The 21,305-nt window shown below is 34.6% G+C and overlaps 1 protein-coding gene across 1 annotated transcript; it reads left to right on the plus strand.

The window, feature by feature from the left end:
* The first annotated feature begins 13,799 nt into the window (after window positions 1–13,799).
* On the plus strand, window positions 13,800–15,571 carry EDL3 (EID1-like 3). The gene is made up of 2 exons (XM_078293168.1): window positions 13,800–14,515; window positions 14,797–15,571. Exons 1-2 carry the CDS (start codon window positions 13,911–13,913, stop codon window positions 15,113–15,115), a joined length of 924 nt encoding a protein of 307 aa, XP_078149294.1. The 5' UTR covers window positions 13,800–13,910; the 3' UTR covers window positions 15,116–15,571.
* The last annotated feature ends 5,734 nt before the right edge of the window (window positions 15,572–21,305 follow it).

Below are 21,305 nucleotides of genomic sequence, written 5' to 3' on the forward strand. Positions count from 1 at the left end.
ACTAAAAAAATTAGAATAATTATAACAAACCCCCCACTCTCATCCCCCATTTTTCCCGCACTCTCTCTCTTCCTTAACTGCCATATATCCCCCACTAATTTCTCTAAAAGTTTCCTTTTATCCCCCCACTAATTATAAGAAACCCCCCACTCCCATCCCCGCATTAATTATGCATTCCTCTAATAACAATTCCCGCGTTAATTATTGCTTTAAAAAGAATCTGCGCATTAATTATATTGTTATCTAATAACAATCACCGTTAATAAATGCTTATCTGTTAATTGATGTTCAAAAAAGTATTTATCATTATTTCTGAGAAGTATTTACCCTTGTAACATAGAATATTTATCCATGTAACATAGAGTATTTATCATTATGTCTGAAAGTATTTATCATTGATGTTTTACTGTAAGTTGCAATTATGTCTGAGAAGTATTTATCTATGTAATACAAAGTATTTATCCATGTAACATAAAGTATTTATCATTATGCATGAGAGTATTTATCATTGATGTTTTACTGAAAGTTGCAAGTATGCCTGAGAAGTATTTATCCATGTAACATAAAGTATTTATCCATATAATGTACAGTATTTACCCATGTAACATAAAATATTTATCATTATGTCTCAGAGTATTTATTATCATTGGGTGAGTGGATTGTTTATTTAATGGTCTCCAGTTGTGCGTAGGGGTGTCAATGGGTACGGTACAGGTCGGGTGGAGACATTTTCATACCCATACCCATTAAAATTGACCTTACCCATACCCTACCCATACCCATTAAAAATTGATCTTACCCTACCCTACCCTTACCCGTTAATATTATCGGGTAACGAAACGGTAGCGGGTGAATAACGGATAATACTAGTATAATAATTAGTTTTATTATATTTTACAAATTAAACATTAAAAACTCATTCATTTTAACACATATATAATTGCATTTCTAATAAAAAAATAAAATAAATGTGCAATCAATTCTAACTAAATTATTTTTTTTATAAAGAATAAAAATTCAAAAACACGAATATACATTTAAGTGGGTTAGAAATTGAATTAAATATACATTTAAGTGGGTTGAAAATTGAATTGAATATATATTTGAATTTTATAATTACCCTATAGGGTAACGGGTACGAAATAGTCATTACCCATACCCTTACCCATTTATTTAATGAAAAAAAATTCTTACCCATACCCATACCCAATAAGCTAACGAAAAAAAAAACTTACCCATACCCGCCTTTGTTAGTTTGTAATAATCTAGAAGTCAATAATACGATAATTTATCATAAAGCTTTGTTCATGAATTGAATGTTTATTTATATAGCATTTTGTTGCCTTGAGTATTATTGAATTTATGGATCATTTCGAGTTCATGACTGAAATTGTGAAACTCCATAATATAGATGATATATATACTCTTAAAAGGTCACTGACCAAGGTAATTAGCAGGAACACTAATTACCGCGATAAGGTTAGTATGTGGATTAAAAGATGGTTAAGTTTTACAAACCACCTGACACGAGATGTCATTTTAATCACATAGATACATGTTTTAGAAACATGGTATTTGACAGACCCCGAATGAAACATTAAATAGAATTGTGTTCGTGTCATTTATGTTTTCATTCAGTGTCACGTTCTACAGTATGAGGTATTTATCGTTCCCACTGAGAAATATGTATGTGTGATTGTTATCCACCGCTGTCCGTAAAAAGCAGTCATAACGGTAGCTTTTCCATATGTATAGCTTAGCTGAGGAAGTGATAGTTTACCAAGAATACTATTTGTCCCTCGTATCTCTATACGAGCTATAGCATCACTGGGCCCCTTGATAGAGTAAGATTATCTGCTAGCAGTATAATTACAAGAGTAATTATATTTGATAATCTGCTCAAGATCAAGAAAAGATTAAGTTAGCAAGGATGACACACATCTACCTTGAAACTAATCTGATAGCTATGAGACAGAAGAACAGACACAAGTAAATTGTTTACTGGATCGTGATATTGTACAGTACAGCATCATCTGTGTAATTGGATGGTCATGATGTGTTGCCAGATGCCACCCATGACTAACAGAAGTTAAAACAGTTTTAACTCTGTTTACCAACATAACACAGATCCTATTGGGTCACACCATATAGGAGCTACTCGGAGAATCTTACTGATTAATTATAAATTAATTATAATTAATATTAAGATGGTTATAATTAATTATACGTGTTATAATTAAATTATAAATGTTATGTAAAAATAACAAGCAAAAACATTGGTTAATTTATAAACGTGTATGACACGTTGTATAAAAGTTAACCGGTTAATTTATAAATGTGCAGGACACATTGTATAAATTATCGAAACAACAAATAACCGCAAGAAAAATATATATAATTATTCAGAATAATTATACGAATATTATTTGTGTTCGGGCCGAGGGCATTCGAGTCTTTTCAGATTCGTCCTTATCCGCATGACACGTCATCGATCCTATCCAGATGACACGTCATCGATACCGAAACAAATAACCGAAAGAAAAATATATATATAATTGTTCAGAATAATTATACGAATATTATTTGTGTTCGGGCCGAGGGCATTCGGGTCTTTTCAGATTCGTGCTTATCCGCATGACACGTCATTGATCCTATCCAGATGACATGTCATCAATCCTATCCACAAGGGCAAAATGGTCATTTCACACCTATGCCACCTTGCATGTGTAGAAGCATGGAGAAGAATGTGGAAGGGTGTGGAAGGGGTATTTTGGTCATTTCACATATAAAAGGATGAGGTGTCAATGGCATATCTTGTAAATAGGCCGAACTTGGAGGGCATTTTGGTCTTTTGCAACCGAATCTAAACACTATAAATAGGGGTGGAGGGGTAGAGAGAGAAAGATATATTCACATATATACATATGCACATTCACATGTATCTTTTCGTGCAGAAACGAATCGGTATTTTCTCTCTTTCTCGGTTTCTCTCCTAAATAGTGTTTCGGTTGAGAAAATAAAGTTATACGTACTTGACGTATAATCTTGCGGGTTGTTGTGGAGTATATTTACGGGATCGATGAATAGTGTTTTACCGAATTTAGCGGTATGTCAGTTTTGCATATTGATGAAACTGAGCAACCGAAAATTCGTGTTTACGGGTTTTCGTCTTTTCCCCGTGAATAGTGTTTTTGCAGAATTCCGCGGTTTACGGTATTTCTGGCAGAAGAAATAAACCGCTCTCCGGTTAGTCCTGGTGGATAACCGATAGAGGTATCACACGTGTGATACTCCGAGTCGATTCCTTCCCTGGTGAGGCTCTACTCGCTCGGTCTGCATTCCAACTGTGATTTGGAAACAAGGTATAAATATGTTATATTAATCTATTTAATTTGTAAGTAGATTAAAGTTTTAGAAATCAATCATGGAGTAGATCTGTAAAAAGATTAAATTGGGTTTTGATGCCAAAGGAATACTGAAGGTGGACCGCCTTGGAAAGTTTCCTGACATACCCCGTTTAATCCTGAGCTTAAGTTGGCCGTAGAAATTTTTGTTCTACGGTCATTCCGCAACTTAAGCCTAAACGGGTTTCCGGTTAGCACACCGCGCAAAACCCCAACAGCCTTATCGAATACGATACGGGTCGGGTAAACGACTAAAAAGGTACCATTGACACCCCTAGTTGTGCGGGGACGATTCAAAAAAAAAAAGAAATTTTGTGCGGGAACAATTAATGGATTGATTTATTCTTTCATAAATAGATATCATTGCATAGGGTTTAATACCTGATAAATTCAAGTTAAATACTAACAGTTTTTTAAACGCTCATTAATGATTGAGCGGTCCCCCCATGTTTAATGGTCCCCAGTTGTGCTGGGACGATTCAAAAAAAAAGGAAATTTTGTGCGGGGACAATTAATGGATTGATTTATTCTTTCATAAATAGAGATCATTGCATAGGGTTTAATACCTGACAAATTCAAGGTAAATACTTTAATGTTTCAAGTTAAATACCCGCAGTTTTTTAAACGCTCATTAATGATTGAGCGGTCCCCCCATATTTTTTTTGACAGTATCTGCGGGGATAAACCTGCGGGGATTGTTATGACTGTCCAAAAAATTAATAGGCATGTCATGGAATCCATACCGGTATTTTTGTTCGATTCTTTTCCCACTAAAGAACTTAACAAGTAACAGGGTGCTGTTTGAGATCCCCCATCTGACACCTCTTTCATTGTTTTTTTTTATTTTTTTATTTCTGTTCAATTGAGAATTTGAGATGATATTATTAGAAACTAAAAAGATATTGTTACGTTATGAAATTTTTACAATTAAATTCGAATGATTTAAAAGAAAGAATCGATAAATCATGTTAATAAAATGGAAGTTTAAACCTTAATTAAGGTTCCCCTAAATAAGTAAGTTAATTGTGAATTGAAACCGCGTCGAAATTTCGAGATTTCGGAATTTTATAGCCCCAGTGCGGATTAGGTTGACCGCAGTGCGGGTGGAAGCCATCCGCAGTGGCTCAGGCTTTTTCTGGAATTTTGCCAAAAAAAATGACTAAGTAGTGAGTGCGGGTGAGGGATCCGCAGTGCGGATGAGTTTAGCCGCACTCATGAATTTCTGTATTGCACTAAATTTTCCTGAAATCGGCTAAGTAGTGAGTGCGGATGAGGGTGAACCGCAGTGCGGATCAGGTTCATCCGCAGTAGGCTCGGACTTTTCCTGGATTCGGCTGACAACCGACTAAGTCTCGAGTGCGGATTAGGTAACCCGCAGTGCGGATTGGCTAATCCGCATTCAGGGTAATTTTAACCCTAAAACCCAAATTAAACCTTCTCTCTCTCTCTCACTTCACCATTTCCCCATTTCTAAGTTATTTTCGTCCAAGAGAGAAGGAAAAGAGCCCGTGAGTTTCCGTTTCTTTCAGACTCCCGATTGTTGCGAGAAATCGAGTTTGGAACCGAGAAAGCAGCCGAGGATCTCTCCGAACCCTTCTATTTGGTATTTCTTTCTCTCCTTATTTCTTTCGAAAACTCGAATTTTCTCGATTTCTCAGATTCTCGTTTTAAACCCGAGATTTGTGTTCGAATTGCTCGAGGACTAGTTCCTCTACACTCCTTACTAGTTTGTTTGCCAATCTTTTTCCCGATTTCTTCCGATTTATGAAATCTGATTTCTAGGGTTTCGTTCCAAAATTGAAAGTTGGCATAATCGTGATTTGATTTGCTTAACCCGACCAATTAGACTTGTAATCGGTAGGGTTGCCTCCTGATCGTGAATTTTTAGAACATTTAACGGCTGATTTGAGGTTTTGACCAAATTAGGGTTAACCAAATGGTAAATTGAAATGAACCGAGAACCAAAGTAGTGAAACGGTGATTGATGGTCACCAAATGGAGAGTTGTATGGTCCAGAGGACCTAGATGAGATTTTGTGTAGTTTTAGAGGATTTTGGTAAGAAAGAAGGAACCGAAAAGAATTGATTTGGGACTGTACCAACCCTAAGTAAACGTATGGACCACTGAACCCGAATTAAACCAAGTAAACGTATAATATAGGTGTAGGCTCGGTCGAGCAAGAACTTGCTAGACAATACGAGACGTCCGATCCTTAAGCTAAGCGGTACGCTCGTCATAATAAGGTGCGGGATTCTTGGACTTGTTTGATACTTTATTTTCAGGAATTAAACTGTGTTTTCGTTTGTCATGTTGAATATCATTGATTGCATCACTGAATTGCGTAGAGCATTTGCATAGCCCAATTAAATTAAACTCGAATTGATCTGAATTGAATGATTTGCATGCTGGTATGGTTATAGGTTATGTTGATCTATTGTGATCTGATTTTGATTGAAAGTCACCACGAGCTGTGTATGTGAATGGATGTGAATGGATTTACGAAGTTAAGCACTTGGATTCAATGAATTTGCCAAGTCGGGCTGTATGCTGACTTGGATTCCCAGGATCCTAAATGGCCTTAGGTTAACGGCCCTCGATATTCCCAGTACCGATTGGGACGAGGGAGGGTGATTATGTTATGAGATGTGTGATTGGAAATCGTGGTTGACTTGTGTAACGTCTATGGCTCGGTAGCATTTTCCTACGTGTTAATGCATTTGAACGGTCGATTGAATATGACGAATATTGGAAACGATTCTAAAGTGGATTTTCTTTACATGATTTGAACCAGACCTTAATAAACTGTTAAGCCAAGCGGTTGCAGATGGGTGTCAGATAAAGGGTCCAGCGGTTGGCCATCTGTAGGTGTCAGTAACCCTACAGATGTGGGTTTGATAAAGGTTCAGCTCGAAAGAACATCTATAATTGCTACAAGCCCTACTGAACTGAGTTAGGAATCGAGTTAAGCCAAAATATATGTTGTGTTTGAGATTCATCTTGGAAATTCCGTAAACTGTGTTGCAGGTTGATTTAACTGTTGTCGTGCATTGGCATTCTGTTATTTATGTTTTCTTATATAACTGTTTGCATTGTTGTTGTTTGGGTTTCATTATTGAATATAGAGTTTGATTGCAAGTCCAATAATTCAAATGTGGCAAATTCGCACTGAGAATTTATTCTCACCCCCACCTTCCCCGTTATTTTACAGGTATTGGTGCGACTGATTCCGGAGAGGCACGAGAGTAGTAGGCCTTAGTAGCTTACCAGTATATGACCCTAGATATCTTTTGTTGTATAGATTTAGGGTAGGCCTCGTGGTTGGTATCCGGATGAGATACTTTTGTTGTATTATATGCTGACCAGACTGTGTACTCTGATATATATATATTAGAAACTTGTTTGAATTGCTTGTTGTTTGGTTTGAAATGTGAGTAGCCTTGTAAGCATACACGGCGTTGTATGCTTACGGCGGGGGACTGTTACGACCCGTGGCCGCGGGGTGTGACAGTTCTCTTCGCTTTCAACAATAGTAACAAATGAATTATTCGAGTTCGGTTCAGCGAGGTCAAAAATTCATGATTCGAGAATAATTCGGGTATAATTCGGGAATGATTCGGAATTATCCGAACCAAAAATCTGTCATATAAAAGAGCAAAAAATATATATATTATGGGAAAAATTCGCGAATAATTGATAAAATTCGTAAAATTCACGAATTATTCGGATTTAATTCGGTCAAAGTTCGATCAACTGAATAATTCAGCATACGGTTCGGGATCACCAAAAAAACGAATTATTCGGATTTAATTCGCGAATCTTGTAACTATATATACTTTCAACAACACATTGCGCAGGAGAGCAAATAAATCTTGTTTTAAATCTATAAAAAGATTCACAATCTCGGTTTTTATTTATTTATTGTTATTTTTAATAGAGATGACACGGTGATCTTTGCTTACTCACATGCTAGCGTGGTTGTCATGTGTCACACTTCAAATGGTCCAATATATATTTTACATAAATAATTATACAAAAATGGTGGATGCCAGATGGCATCACTAGAGATCCAACATGTGGTTAAAATATAAGGCGGGTAAATATTTTTATAAAAAATTTCAATTATTTTTAGTGAGTTGGCAAGCTTATGATAAAAAGTTCACTATATAAAATAAAAAATTATGTTCTTTTGCCCCTTGGAGATATTTTGAGATGCCACTTGGACATGGAAGTGGGTCCCCACAAATCTACTACAAAAGGGATTTTACTAATTAAAGAAAGCTCCATTGCAGTTGCTCCTCTTCATATATCATTTTCTATTCTTCCATCTTTATTTTTGGGAAGTTCTCCATGCAAAAATATCTATCAAGACACGTGTCCACTTGCTAATTATGAATATTTAATATTTTTAAATTATTTTTTTTTTCTTTGTTGAAACGAAGTTGCTGACTTGTACTTGTTGATAATTAATAATATTAGGATCATATTGTTATGATTGAGGTGGGGTAAGATGGTTTTAATTACAAAAGGGAGTTTTTATTTTATATTCATATTTATATTTTTTTTAAGTTTAAATAGACAGTTTGAACCGTTCAATGTGATGTTTATATTAAAATATACTTGTATACCAATTGTTATGTTTTATTTATTTATTTTATTATCTTTTAGATAGATAAAAAATTATTATTTCCGAATAGTCCAGAATTTTCAATGAATTTTCTAACTATCCAATTAAATAGTAAGAGAATTTTAAAAATATTAAACGTTGAGTTTAAATATATTTTTGTGGAGATCATATAGAACAGTTGAAAATGATAATATTATATCTAAATTGTCCGAGCAAATGCTAGTACTATTTTTTACCGATCCTATAAAAATTCTAACTACTTTCTGAATTTAAACAAATCTAGCTAGCAAATTTTTGTCATTTTACAACAAACTTGGCAAGTGAATTTTTTTTCATTCAAATATATATCTGTTTCTGTTTTTTTCTTTTCCAAAAGGAGGGGGGATATATAAACAAAAAACAAACAAACCAACAAAATTGTTAGGCAAGCTATCTGTAAAAGCGATTTATGGCCGCTTGTGTAAGGATTAGATAACCAAATTTCATTGTCGTACCGCACGACTTCATCAAATCATCTTAGGCCGACACGTGTCCTCTGCTCAATTGGAAAGCGACACGTAACTGGTGAGATATTTTCATGCAGAAAATCAGATATTTTCCTTTCTCGGAGGCTTTATGGACACGTGTCTTAGGTCCCATCTTACGCCCCCGACCCACGACGACCGTTTTTTATTGAAGTTGATTTAGTTTGCATCTCCAACGTTGTACCTCTAAATGATTTTACTCGTAATTATTATTTTTTATGCACTTCAATTTACCTCACAGGCTCACAATATGAAAATAAAATCACAACATTTAAAAACTGTACAATTTTATTATTCGTAAGTAAAATATAAAGGCCGATCAAATAGCAAGCATATAATTTACAAAGATAATATTTTATCATAAATTTCACATTTTATTTTTATTTTTTCCAAACTGAAGGGAATCATGTGATATTTTTATTTCCTGCTATCCTAATATAGGGAAAACATCCGATATATTTCTAATATTATGGCATACCTATTTAAAAAATAAAAGCGAACTAGATTTTGATATAGGAACTCAGATGATGTTTTTCTTGTAGGAGATCGCGCGCTGAAAATCCAACTAAAATATTTATATTGGATATTTAATGTATGGAGACCTGATCCCGTAAATATTTATCCAAAAATAGAAATAGAAATAAAAACACTAACTAATTCAGCAAGTTTCAAAATATTAATATTTCACTTTAATATAATAAAGTTTCGATCCAAATTAAGTCATCAAAATGCAATGATTACATTTAGAAAAAGCTAAGCTACAAACTGAATAATTTTGATAAACTGATAAATTATCAATTTGCCCCCTACAGTAAATGCTTTGATAAATAACATCTTCATAAAAAATGATTCTGACCTGCAGGGGCGGACCCAGGATTTTTGTCAGGGAGGGGCAAAAAAATATCGAATCGGATTTAAACCCATTAACTAATTGAGTACTCGATAAAAAAATAATGTTTTGACTTATTTTTTCAACATCTTGACTTATAATTTCTGATTCTATAACTTATAATTAATATTACCAATCATAATTCAAAAAAATTATTATGATTTTAACACTAAATTTAACCCGAATTACAACTCAAACACTCAAAGGGGGGCAAAAAAATTTCCAGGGAGGGGCAGAGTCGACCGGTACCAATAAATCACCACTAAAACTCGAAATCCAGGGAGGGGTGGCTGACCCCCCCCCCCCCCCCCCCCCCCCCCCCCCCCCCCTGTGCTACAGTAGATCCGCCCTGCTGACCTGGATAACAGTCAACAGACGGATTTTTGGGGTACAAACAGAGGCTCTCTAGTAATGAAAAATTCAAATTAGGAAACACGAAATCAGATGCTTACACGCGTCCTCCACTTTGGGAAATCCGCCACGCGTCAGATCAAAGCGCAATCCGAGGTACTCTCTACCAGTGTGGTTTGGATGGGGACACGTGGCTCAACGTTCCTTCTGAAAACTGACAGATGCCCGGTCTGGAATTTATTCTGTTGTCGTATTAAATTAATTAACCAAAACGGCGAACCGGGTTGGTTCATTTGGGAACCGGTCCTGTCTCAGACCGAATTTTATAGATACTGTTAACGAGGTTAGGACGGGGCAAATATATTAACAGCGTAGTTTTTGCTTCTTGCAGTAGACGGACAATGGAACGAAACCAGCGTTATGACTCCTGCGCTGCATGAAGTACAAACTGTTTTGTCAATATCTTTATCCGGATTTGGGTGGTCCATTTTCATCTGTTTCAATAATTTTATTTAAGTTTAAATTCGAATGACAACTTATTGATGTGAGTTTTGTTATAAGTAATAGCCTTTAATTTTTACAATCCAAGAAAAAGAAAAAAAATCTAAATGCATCCAATGACAATTTTATTTTGTTTTTCAAACCATTGTGTACCAATATTGTGGAATTAGTATCCTCTGCATTAACTCAAAAGAGAATCTTTTGAGTTAATGAATTTCAATCATTCTATTTGTCTTAAGATTTATGCGGACTAAATCTGCACTAATATTAAAAGGCCCGTATGTTATAAGCAGATACCGGATTGGCTCCGTTTAAAATCAGACAGTTCAGATTTATTAATTCAAAAGATTCCCTTTTGAGTTAATGCAAGCTTCTTCTTTTTTCTTAAAAAACAATTTTGTTAATGTCTGTATATGCCATCAAGTTTGTCAAGTAATTTCGTCACAAAATAAACCCACTGATTTTTCTTATATGTTTTCAAATAGTTTACATTTCTTGACTTCAACGCATGTAATGAGATATTTTTATCACCAATTCACCAACTTCTCACGTAATTCATAGCGTAAAGATTGGCAACGTTGATCTATATTTTAGCGTACACGACTCATTTGTGGTTAGAATAATAATTTGTTTTCAACTTATTAAAAGCAATAAAGTAATAAAAACAACAATATTAATTTGAAGAGAGGGTTCAAATGCCCCTATTTTTTGTGCCTCCATCATGCCTCCATTTTTAAAAACTTAAATAACTCAAAGTTTAAAACTTAAACGTCAAAATAAAACTGTTAGATGTAATCTATGTTATTTTCTCTATGTGCCCATAAAAAATTATCATATTTTGATTTTGCTTTTATATGAATCAATAAGTTGAAAAATCAACGTCTAGAAATTATCCACATTTGTATACATTTTTATTTTGACATTATTGGTATAGTTAGATTTAAAATCCAGCATTGTTGGTATAGTCACATTGAGCATATTACGCATATATAAAGATGAATTTTTTTTATAGTTAATCAAAATTTGTTGATTGTTTTGTAATTAATCAAATGATTTAAACGTTTCAATGATTTTGGTGTATCATCAAAACGACACTCAAATTGTATGAACCGTAATTGATATTTTTTATATATAATCAATAGCATACATATTAATTATAATTTTAAATTTTATTTCAATTGATTTGATATTATATATATATATATATATATATATATATATATATATATATATATATATAGAGGTAGTCTACGGTGAGTTGCGAAGTAAAACGCGTTTCTACTTCACGCTGTATTTTTATTTTGAAAGTCCAAATTACCGATCCGAACCGTTAGATATTTAATCCATATTGAAATGTGCTTGGAGACCAAATTTTACATTTTTTGGAATTTTTTTACTATTTATTAAGCACTTTTTAAAATTGTTGTTTTGCTGTGAACAGGAAAAAACAGTAAAATTTTCTGGACCATCAGATCAGCGACTTTCAAAATTGCTTAATAAATAGTAAAAGAATTCCAAAAAATGTAAAATTTGGTCTCCTAGCACATTTCAATATGAAGAACAAGATGAACGGTTCAGATCAACCTTTTGAACTTTAAAATCACAAAATATGAGCGTGAAGTAAAATAGTCGCTTTACTTCGCAACTCACCGTAGCCTAGCTCTCTCTCTCTCTCTATATATATATATATATATATATATATATATATATATATATATAATCAATAATAATTAAGCCATTGTTCATGTGATTTATCTAACTGAATTTGTATATTTTTAGCTCACACTTAAAATATCAATGGTTGAATGAGAACAAGCATACAAAAAGAATATGTCATTCCTCTAAAGTAACCTAAATTTTGAGTTTGGATCGGACCATGCGATCAAAATTCAGGCTATTTCTTTTCGAGATGGAATGCACGAGTCCTTTTAGCATTTGCATCAAAACATATCGCACAGTCCGAATCCAAATGCAAAATTTGAGTTACTTTAGGGAATCTATATTCCACAATCAAGAGATGTTGCCTTTTCAAATAAGGCTAGCTTGAACTATTCAAATAAGTAAGATAGCGTAATTAATTTATTCTCATAAAAAATAATTAACCTTAATGAGAAATCAGTTTTAACCTCCGTAAATTATACTATTAATTTTATTATGATCTCATATTCCAAATGAAATTCAATTTAAACCTTTGTTTTAAACTTAATTAATGTTCTTAATTAGATTTACACCTTGGCCAATTATGATCAAGTAAATACTTTCACATTCCAACCAAGATATGAAGATTATAAATAAAGCTAAACAGAATCATATAAAGGTCCTTCCAATTTTAGGAAAACAATAATTTAAAAAGAATAATTTTTAGCAAAGTGGCATCAAGGACAGTTCAATAAAACAGGGATTTTGGCGAGCTGTCAAAAGAGGGGTGTTAGAATTTAAAGACACACACATGATATGATACACCGGGATTTTGCATTTCTGGAAAGCAGCTGCAGGCGGCGGTTTGTCTGTTATAGGTTTTAATGATCTTCTGTTGCTATCTCTTTTGTTAAATTGGTGTTGTGTGTAACTGTCAAGATCATATGGCGCATATATTGATTTGTTCAATGATGGTGCTGATGTGTGTGTATCGTCTGCATTAACTCTTAATGCATCTAGACTATCCGATCCGCTTTAAAATTTGTGATGACTAGATATGTACTAATATTAAACGGCCCCAGTGTTAAAATTAGACGGTCAGATTAGTTATGTTTAAAATCAGACGAAATTCATTAACTCAAAAGATTTCTTTTTGAGTTAATACAGAGGATATGTGTTGGGGGGTTTTAAAATGTGTCCTTGATTTTCAAATATTTTGTGGGAGGTTGCAAATTCGATATATGAATCAGATATATGAATAAGAGATTCTTTATAGATATTAAACTATTGGATGGCTTGATCTCTGATTTTACTAAAAAAAAATAAAAACAATAAATTTATATAACAATTATTTGTAAAAGATAAAATAATATAAAGGGATAAATTTTATAACGCAATCCTAAAAAAAAAAAATGAAGGATAAAGTATGGTACTTTAATCATTAAATATCATCAAAGTTAAAAATGTAATAGAATCCATTTGCCTTCATAAATTTAAGGAACTTTAGTCAATTAATACCATCATAATTAAAGATAATTTAATTGGAAGGCACATGTTGTTTAGCCGGTGTTTGGTCCACTGCAACCAACCGCCCATCCAGATGTCTAACCGCCGTTAAAAGCTTCCTGGTCCCGGTGTATCTAATCATTATGTAGGAAAAAACCCACCCATATGTCAACGCCGCCTGAATTGCCTTTTGACCTCTGCTGTCGGATTTCTCACTGTCAAACCGACATACACACGACTTTAATCTGAACCAGACCAAACCGGATTTAACCAAAACCGAACCGGACATATCCACTTAAAAAGGACGAAAACGCTGGATTCAGAGCCCCAAACTGCTTTGAAGGTTGTACTTTTGTCCCTTCTTCCTTAATCCTTCCCATACTCCGACAGGCGACAACAATTCATCTCTCAATTCTCGCCACCAGTTCAAACTCTCTCCTAAACCTCTGCTTTGATTCACCAATCCTCTTCCAATGGCGGATCCAAATCAAGATCACTTCCCTTCTGCACTTCCATCCCCAATGATCATTTCCCCCAAACCCAAGCTCAGTCTTGGCCTCAACAACTGCCATACCGGAGAACGCCAGAAACTCTACGGCCACACAAACCCTAACGTCGGCATTTTCGATGAGCAAGTGCTCTCTCTAGTCTTCCGTCGTCTCAATTGGGACCCACAGACAGTCTGTTCTGCCGCATGTACCAGTCGCCGTATGAGAGCTGTGGCAGGTCGCATCCTCTTCTTCGAGCTCTGTCTTTCGCGAGCTCCACGGCTTGTCTCGTCCCTCCTGATCACACCCAATGGCTCACAGCCGGGTGGCGTTGCCGGTTCCTCGCCTCACGTACCCGGCGGATGGCGGGCTCTGGCGAAATTGTTGCTATTCTGCTGTGGGTGTGAACCATCGAGGTTCTTTGAGTCATTGGATAAGACACCGGGACATTTTGCTCCAGTGTCGAGGTTTTCGAAAACTTCTGGGAAGAGTTTTCTGGTACGCCGATGCTGGGGGGATGTGCTTTTTATCAGTGATCCTTGTGAGCATGCGAATACTGCCGGAGAAGAGGAGGATTTGGGGGTTTATAGGTACTTATTTTCTATTTCTTGCTTTTTGATCCAATTATTGTTTGAAATGGTATATTGTTGCTTAAATTGGTTTGACTTTTGTCTTTGGATGACAATTTCTTGTAATGGTGAAATTGAGAAGTTGCATTTTAAAAGTAAGGTTTCTGTTACAAAATTGTTTTTATCTTAGAATGATTGACATTGAATAGTTACACATTTTACTTGTTAAACAGGTTAATGCTATCAATTAATGCAATACTTAACCTGTACTGTTCCCTTTCTCAAGAGATTTCTCAATGCAGGGGAGTATTTCGAGGATTTATGCGGTCGCGCACTAGGGCATGCTTGATCGGGAAGAATATTCAACTGGAAGCACACAGCCGGTGCCCGTACTGTGGCGCACGTGTTTGGAGCATGACGGCAGCCGGGCTTGTCCCGAAAAGCGCTTCTAGAAGGCTAGGCACTCACGAGGATAGCCTGGAGTATTTCGTTTGCGTAAATGGGCATTTACACGGCAGCTGCTGGCTCGCTCGTCTCTCATCGAGTGATGCCGACGATGACGATGACGACGACAATAACCGTGAAGAAGATGGTGCTGCTGATGAAACAGTGGCATGGTGAAATTGACTGTTCTCAAAATTAGCTTCTAGATTTGGTTCCTTTTCAATCCTGGTGCACGGGTACCGGATTCAGTGCCTTGTTCCTAGAAAAGGCTGAGAGGGATTCTCTGCGGCGAAAGGTGTAGCAAGTTTCTGCAGCTGTACAGTCTCCCTATGATGATATATATCATCATAGACCTAGCATTTTAATTAGGATGGAGCCTTTATGCTTGTGCAACTCGCTATACAAAGCACTTTAGGGAGGTAAACACAGGGATTGGATTAGTTTGCTCTCGGTCTATGCTCACAGAATCTAATTCCGAGTGTTCGGGTATTTCTGTTTTTCTGTTATTTGTTTTTGTAATTTTCTTGTTTTGGGTGTGTTATGAGGTTTTCTGTAGACAGTTTTGGTACTGTTAGTTATAGGCAATCTGCAGGTTGTTTTTGGAGTTAATAAAAGAGCATTGGTTCTCTTGGTATAAGTGCACATTTTCTTTTGAGACCGTGCGGAGATGAATATTATTTTTTTATACGTCGATAAAATTGTCAGTATATAATTTTCAACATCGAAATTTTGAAAACATAAAACAAATAAATTTTGAAATCTTCGTAATGCATTAAAAAATAAATTATTACTTCGGAGAGTACTTCTAGAAATATTGTTATTAACAAGTTTCTGAGTGCAGTACAGATCTGTCATGAACTGAAAAGAATATTCATGAATAAATAATAAACCTGAGATTTTCGAGAAAAAAAAAACCAGGCCCAATATGTGTTGGGCTTGTTGGCCTGGCATTTTTTACGGGCCTTGGGCCTTGTGGGAGTATATTTTAGCTAGTTAGAATTTTATAATTAAATAATTTTCAACAGGAGGAACCCTGTCAGTCCTATCTAATTTGATTTTCATAATCCATGATTCTCAACAGACTTTTTTTATTTTTGGGCATTTATGTAAAATTTGACAATCACATTCATGATCAATGAAAAAATTAAATAGAAAGCAGTGTTGTAAAATGCGGTTTCTATGCGGTATGCGGAAGGCCACCGCATACCGCATATACGGTATGCGGCCGCATATGCGGTTTTTAATGCGGACGTATATATGCGTATTTTAAAATAAAAACATACAACAGTAACAGTTCACTTAACAAATTATGCAGCCTTATATAAATATTTAATATAGAAGCATGCATATTAAAAAAATTTAGTATAAAAGTCCAACGGCAAATCCATATTAAACGTCATGCCTTCTAAAATAAAACCTTATTTTTGTACATATGAGTCATATGCGGTCATATGCGGTCTTATGCGGCCATGTATGCGGTTATATGCCGCTATATATGAGGCAGCATATGTGGAACCGCATATTAAACCGCATATTGATTTTCTATGCGGTTCGGAACCGCATACGCATATGCGCCGCATATTACCTAATATTACTACACTGATAGAAAGGCAGAAATCATTTTTCATAATGCTAACACAGCATATTTTCAACAGGAAACCATGGCACCTTTGTAACAACTATTCTGTCTTAATTTAAAATATGCTCTAATATCTTTTACAATTTGTTATTATTATTTTTTAATAATATCGGGTTTATGAAACGTGCGGTAAAAAAATACTTGAAGGGAAAAGGCGGCGGTTTGGAGCTGAGTGAACCAGTTTATTATCCGGTTTGAGCTGATGAGACAGAAAAACATGTAAACTGTGGAATATAAATTAATCAGACCGGACTTGTCTGTTTGACTCGGCGGAGGTCAGAGACACGTGGACACGCGTCCATATCTAAAGCGATCTGTGCTCCCTAAAACCATAGATTGCGCTTTGATCTGACACGTGTATACTTCCTCTACTAGTGGACGCAGTCAAGTGGGGGAGCATCTAGAGTTGCTTTTCTTTCTGAGCTCACCATTGCTAACTTATTTGTAAAATTCGTAAAATTTACAAATAATTCGTAAAATTTTTGAAAAATTTATAAAATTTGCAAATTATTTGAATTTAATTCGATCAAAATTCGGTCAACCAAATAATTCAACGTTCGGTTCGACATCACAAAAAAAAAAAAAAACGAATTATTCAGATTTAATTCACGAATCTTGTAACTATGTTGCTAAGAGCACGTCTCATTGTATGAATTCGTATCCTCTGCATTATCAGAAAATGCATTAATAGACCTGAATCGTCCGATTGAAATCTGCACTTATATTAAAGGGCCCCGTAAGCCTTAGACATGAGCCAGATTGGCTCCGATCCATTAAGGTCAATTCATCTCTTTTCATGTCAATGTTTTAAGGTCAAATTAATTAGATTGCATAATATTTAATTTTTCTGATATAACGTCATTGTTGCCGAACTACATAATTAAGTTTTATAAATTGCGAAACTCGTAAAAAAATTTAGTCATTAGTTATAAGTTAAAAAGTTCCAAATCATTTACAATGTCATGAATGTTGAACATACAATCTTTCACTTAAAATATAATGTCTTAACGTTTTATATTCATTGTCTAGAAGAGTATCTTACATTATTTTTGTAAACAAAAAGCAAAAAATAAATATGAAAATCTATCATACTTTAAAATTTGATGTTTTAATGATGTTATCAACTTGTACATTACAATACTTATTGCTAATGCTTATTGTGAAGAGGTTCACTTGACATTTGAAAATTACAACATCTTACAATAATTTGATTTTGTGATTTTTAAAGTCCAAATAGTCGATCCAAACTGGTCAACATGATCTCTATATTAAAATGTGTTTGAAAATCAAATTTTACATTTTTTAATTTGTTTTACTATTTATTAAGAAATTTTCAAAAATGTTGTTTTTAGGCTATTCTGGACCACTGTAAAACATCAGTTTTGTAAAATACTTAATAAATAGCAAAAAAAAAATAGCAAAAAAATGTAAAATTTGATCTTCAAGCATATTTTAATACAAAGAACATGTTGAACGGTTTTGATTGACTGTTTGAACTTTGAAAATCACAAAACCAAATTGTTATAAGATGTTGTAACTTATAACAATTGGATCCCTTCTCATTTGTGAATGATGTTCCAAAAAGTATATATTTGTTACCAGTGTTGTAATAACGGTATGCGGTTATCGGACGGACAAAATACTGCCAAGCGACTAATCGAAAAAATCGGTGACGATTTAATTACCGCAAACAACTAATCAGACGATTAATCGACCTAAATATGCATTTTTTACAACATTGTTTGTTACCAGTGTTGTAAAAAACGTCTGTTTAGGTCGATTAATCGGTCGATTAGCCGTTGACGGTGATCGAACTGTCAAGAATTTTTTTAATTAACCGATCAATTATTTTCGATTATTCTCAATTAATCACTTACCAGTACTCTATCCGTCCGATGACAATGTACCGTTATTTACAACACTGTTTGTCACCACGAAAAACATTATTAATAAAGTACAGTGTTATTCCGATACACGTTGGTACTTCTTTTTTTTTTTCTAATACAGACATGTTGGAACTTGGTACGCAAAACAATTTGGGGTATCGACACGTTGGTACTGTTTTTTATGTTTTTTGTTTTTCTAATACAGACATGTTGGTACTTGGAACACAAACCAATTTGTGCTTCCTAAAAACAAACGGCTTTTATTTTAATTAGGCGTCAGGTGCCAAGGAAGGCGGACCGGTGACAGAAACGTGGCTTTTATTTTCATATGCCACAATATTACGCTTTTGAGGCTAAAAATATCCTATGGTGTTACGTGGCACTTTTCAAATGGATGAAATGACACGTGTCGAGTGGTGTTCAACAATTTTTTTTTTTTTTTAATAAAGCCCGTAGGCATGTGTTCAACAAAATTGGGTTTATTTGGTCATGAACCTAACTACAGCAATAATAAAGCAATAATATATTAATAAAGAAAAAAAAATTTAGTCCCCTTGTGTCAATTATGATAGCTATTAATTTTGTTTGTCATTTTTACGTTAGAATAGAGGAGGAATTCACTTTCAATTTAGAGAAAAGGTTCTTGTCCACTGTCATTTGTCCACCATTTGTCCACTGCCCCTTATCCAACTCCCGTTAACTGTCTTCCGGTCCCACTTCGTAACCGTCTCTCGTCTTCGTATTTAAAAAGGTTGGCGGACGAGCGTATCCTTCCTTTTTCGAATTTCCATATTTTCAAAACCGATCAGATTAGCTCCGCATTTGGCGATTTCTTTCTTCTTTTTTTGCGACGCAATATTCAGCCGATTAGTCACGGCTCTCTCCAGATAGCGATCTCTCTCTCTCCAGATAGCGATCTCTTTTTTTTTCAAATAGCGATTTCTTTCTTCTTTCAAATATTCAGGCGATTTCTTTCTTCTTTCAAATAGCGATCTCTCTCTTATCTTCTCCGATTAGTCACGGCTCTCTCCAGAATTCAGATTCATCGTTTCTTTGCTCGATCCTCCTTCGAGCGACACACAGTGACGGCAGCAACGGTCGCAACAGCTTCGATTAACCTGGTTCGATTTGCTTCAATCAAGCCCTTCGCTCTTCATTTGTCTCTGTCCTTCATTTGCTTCAATCAAGTACTGGTTCGATTTTGGCTCGCTACTCCGAACAGTGAATGCATTGTTTCAAGCTTTGGTAAGAAATATTGTAAATTTCTGATTCATTTTTCCTTTGCAATGTCGATTTTAATTGAGATTACTGACTCGATCTCGTTTTTTATACATAATCGCAATGGAACCTTCAATCATGGAGCGCGATCGAATAGAAGTTGTTTTTGTTGAAGAGCACGGCAAAATTCAAATCTAGTAAGTTATTTCTGTTGAATTTGTTGTTTTCGTTGTATGCAGTAACAGATCTAGCATTTCAAATGAAATCTGGAGGAAAAAGATGATAGAGATGCGATATGGAGTATTGATCTGTTAATTTTACTGTATTGTCTCGTTAATTTTACAGTATTCATCATGTCATTTTACAGTATTCATCTTGTGGAAATCTGAAGGAAATAGATGATAGAGAGGCGATATGGAGTATTAATTTATTAATTTTACAGTATTGCCTTGTTAATTTTACAATATTCATCTTGTCATTTTACAGTATTCATCTTGTGGAAATCTGAAAAAAAGAAATGATTTGTTAATTTTACAGTATTTATCTTGTAATTTTACAGTATTCATCTTGTAATTTTACAGTATTCATCTTGTGAAAATCTGAAGGAAAGTTATATCTTAAATCTTTCTGAAAGTCAGTAAGTTATATCTGAAAAAGGATTGGACCGATTGATCGTGGAGCGCGATCGAATAGAAGTTGTTTTTGTTGAAGAGCACGGCAAAATTCAAATCTAGTAAGTTATTTCTGTTGAATTTGTTGTTTTCGTTGTATGCAGTAACAGATCTAGCATTTCAAATGAAATCTAGAGGAAAGAGATGATTTTTTTTTTTTTTTTGAAATTTGTTGACAGTGGCTGTCAAACTGAATTACATCCTACTAAAGTAAACGAATTTAAACAGCAAACTTTAGCACAGCTTTTCCCATAACCTACTCTCTTGACATATTTTATCTCCTAGCACTTCGGGGGGGAACCAGTTCTCCTCTGAAGATTCTGACAGTGGGAGGAAAGAGATGATAGAGATGAGATATGGAGTATTGATCTGTTAATTTTACTGTATTGCCCCGTTAATTTTACAGTATTCATCTGTCATTTTACAGTATTCATCTTGTGGAAATCTGGAGGAAATAGATGATAGAGAGGCGATATGGAGTATTAATCTGTTAATTTTACAGTATTTCCTTGTTAATTTTACAGTATTCATCTTGTCATTTTACAGTATTCATCTTGTGGAAATCTGGAAGAAAGAGATGATAGAGAGGCGATATGGAGTATTGATCTGTTAATTTTATAGTATTGCCCCGTTAATTTTACAGTATTCATTTTGTCATTTTATAGTATTCATCTTGTGAAAATCTGGAGGAAAGAGATGATAGAAAGGCGATATGGAGTATTGATTTGTTAATTTTACAGTATTTATCTTGTAATTTTACAGTATTCATCTTGTAATTTTACAGTATTTCATCTTGTGAAAATCTGGAAGAAAAAGATGATATAAAGACTTCTTACTCATCCGAACAATATTCAATTGAAAATTCTACTGTATACAAGATTCAATTTTACAGTTCTGCTGATTCAATTTTACAGTATACAAGATTCAATTGTAAATTTTACTGTGTAGAAGAT

Source organism: Carex rostrata, chromosome 26 (assembly GCF_964058835.1).
Source record: "Carex rostrata chromosome 26, lpCarRost1.2, whole genome shotgun sequence".
In the NCBI taxonomy this organism is placed as follows: Eukaryota; Viridiplantae; Streptophyta; class Magnoliopsida; order Poales; family Cyperaceae; genus Carex; species Carex rostrata.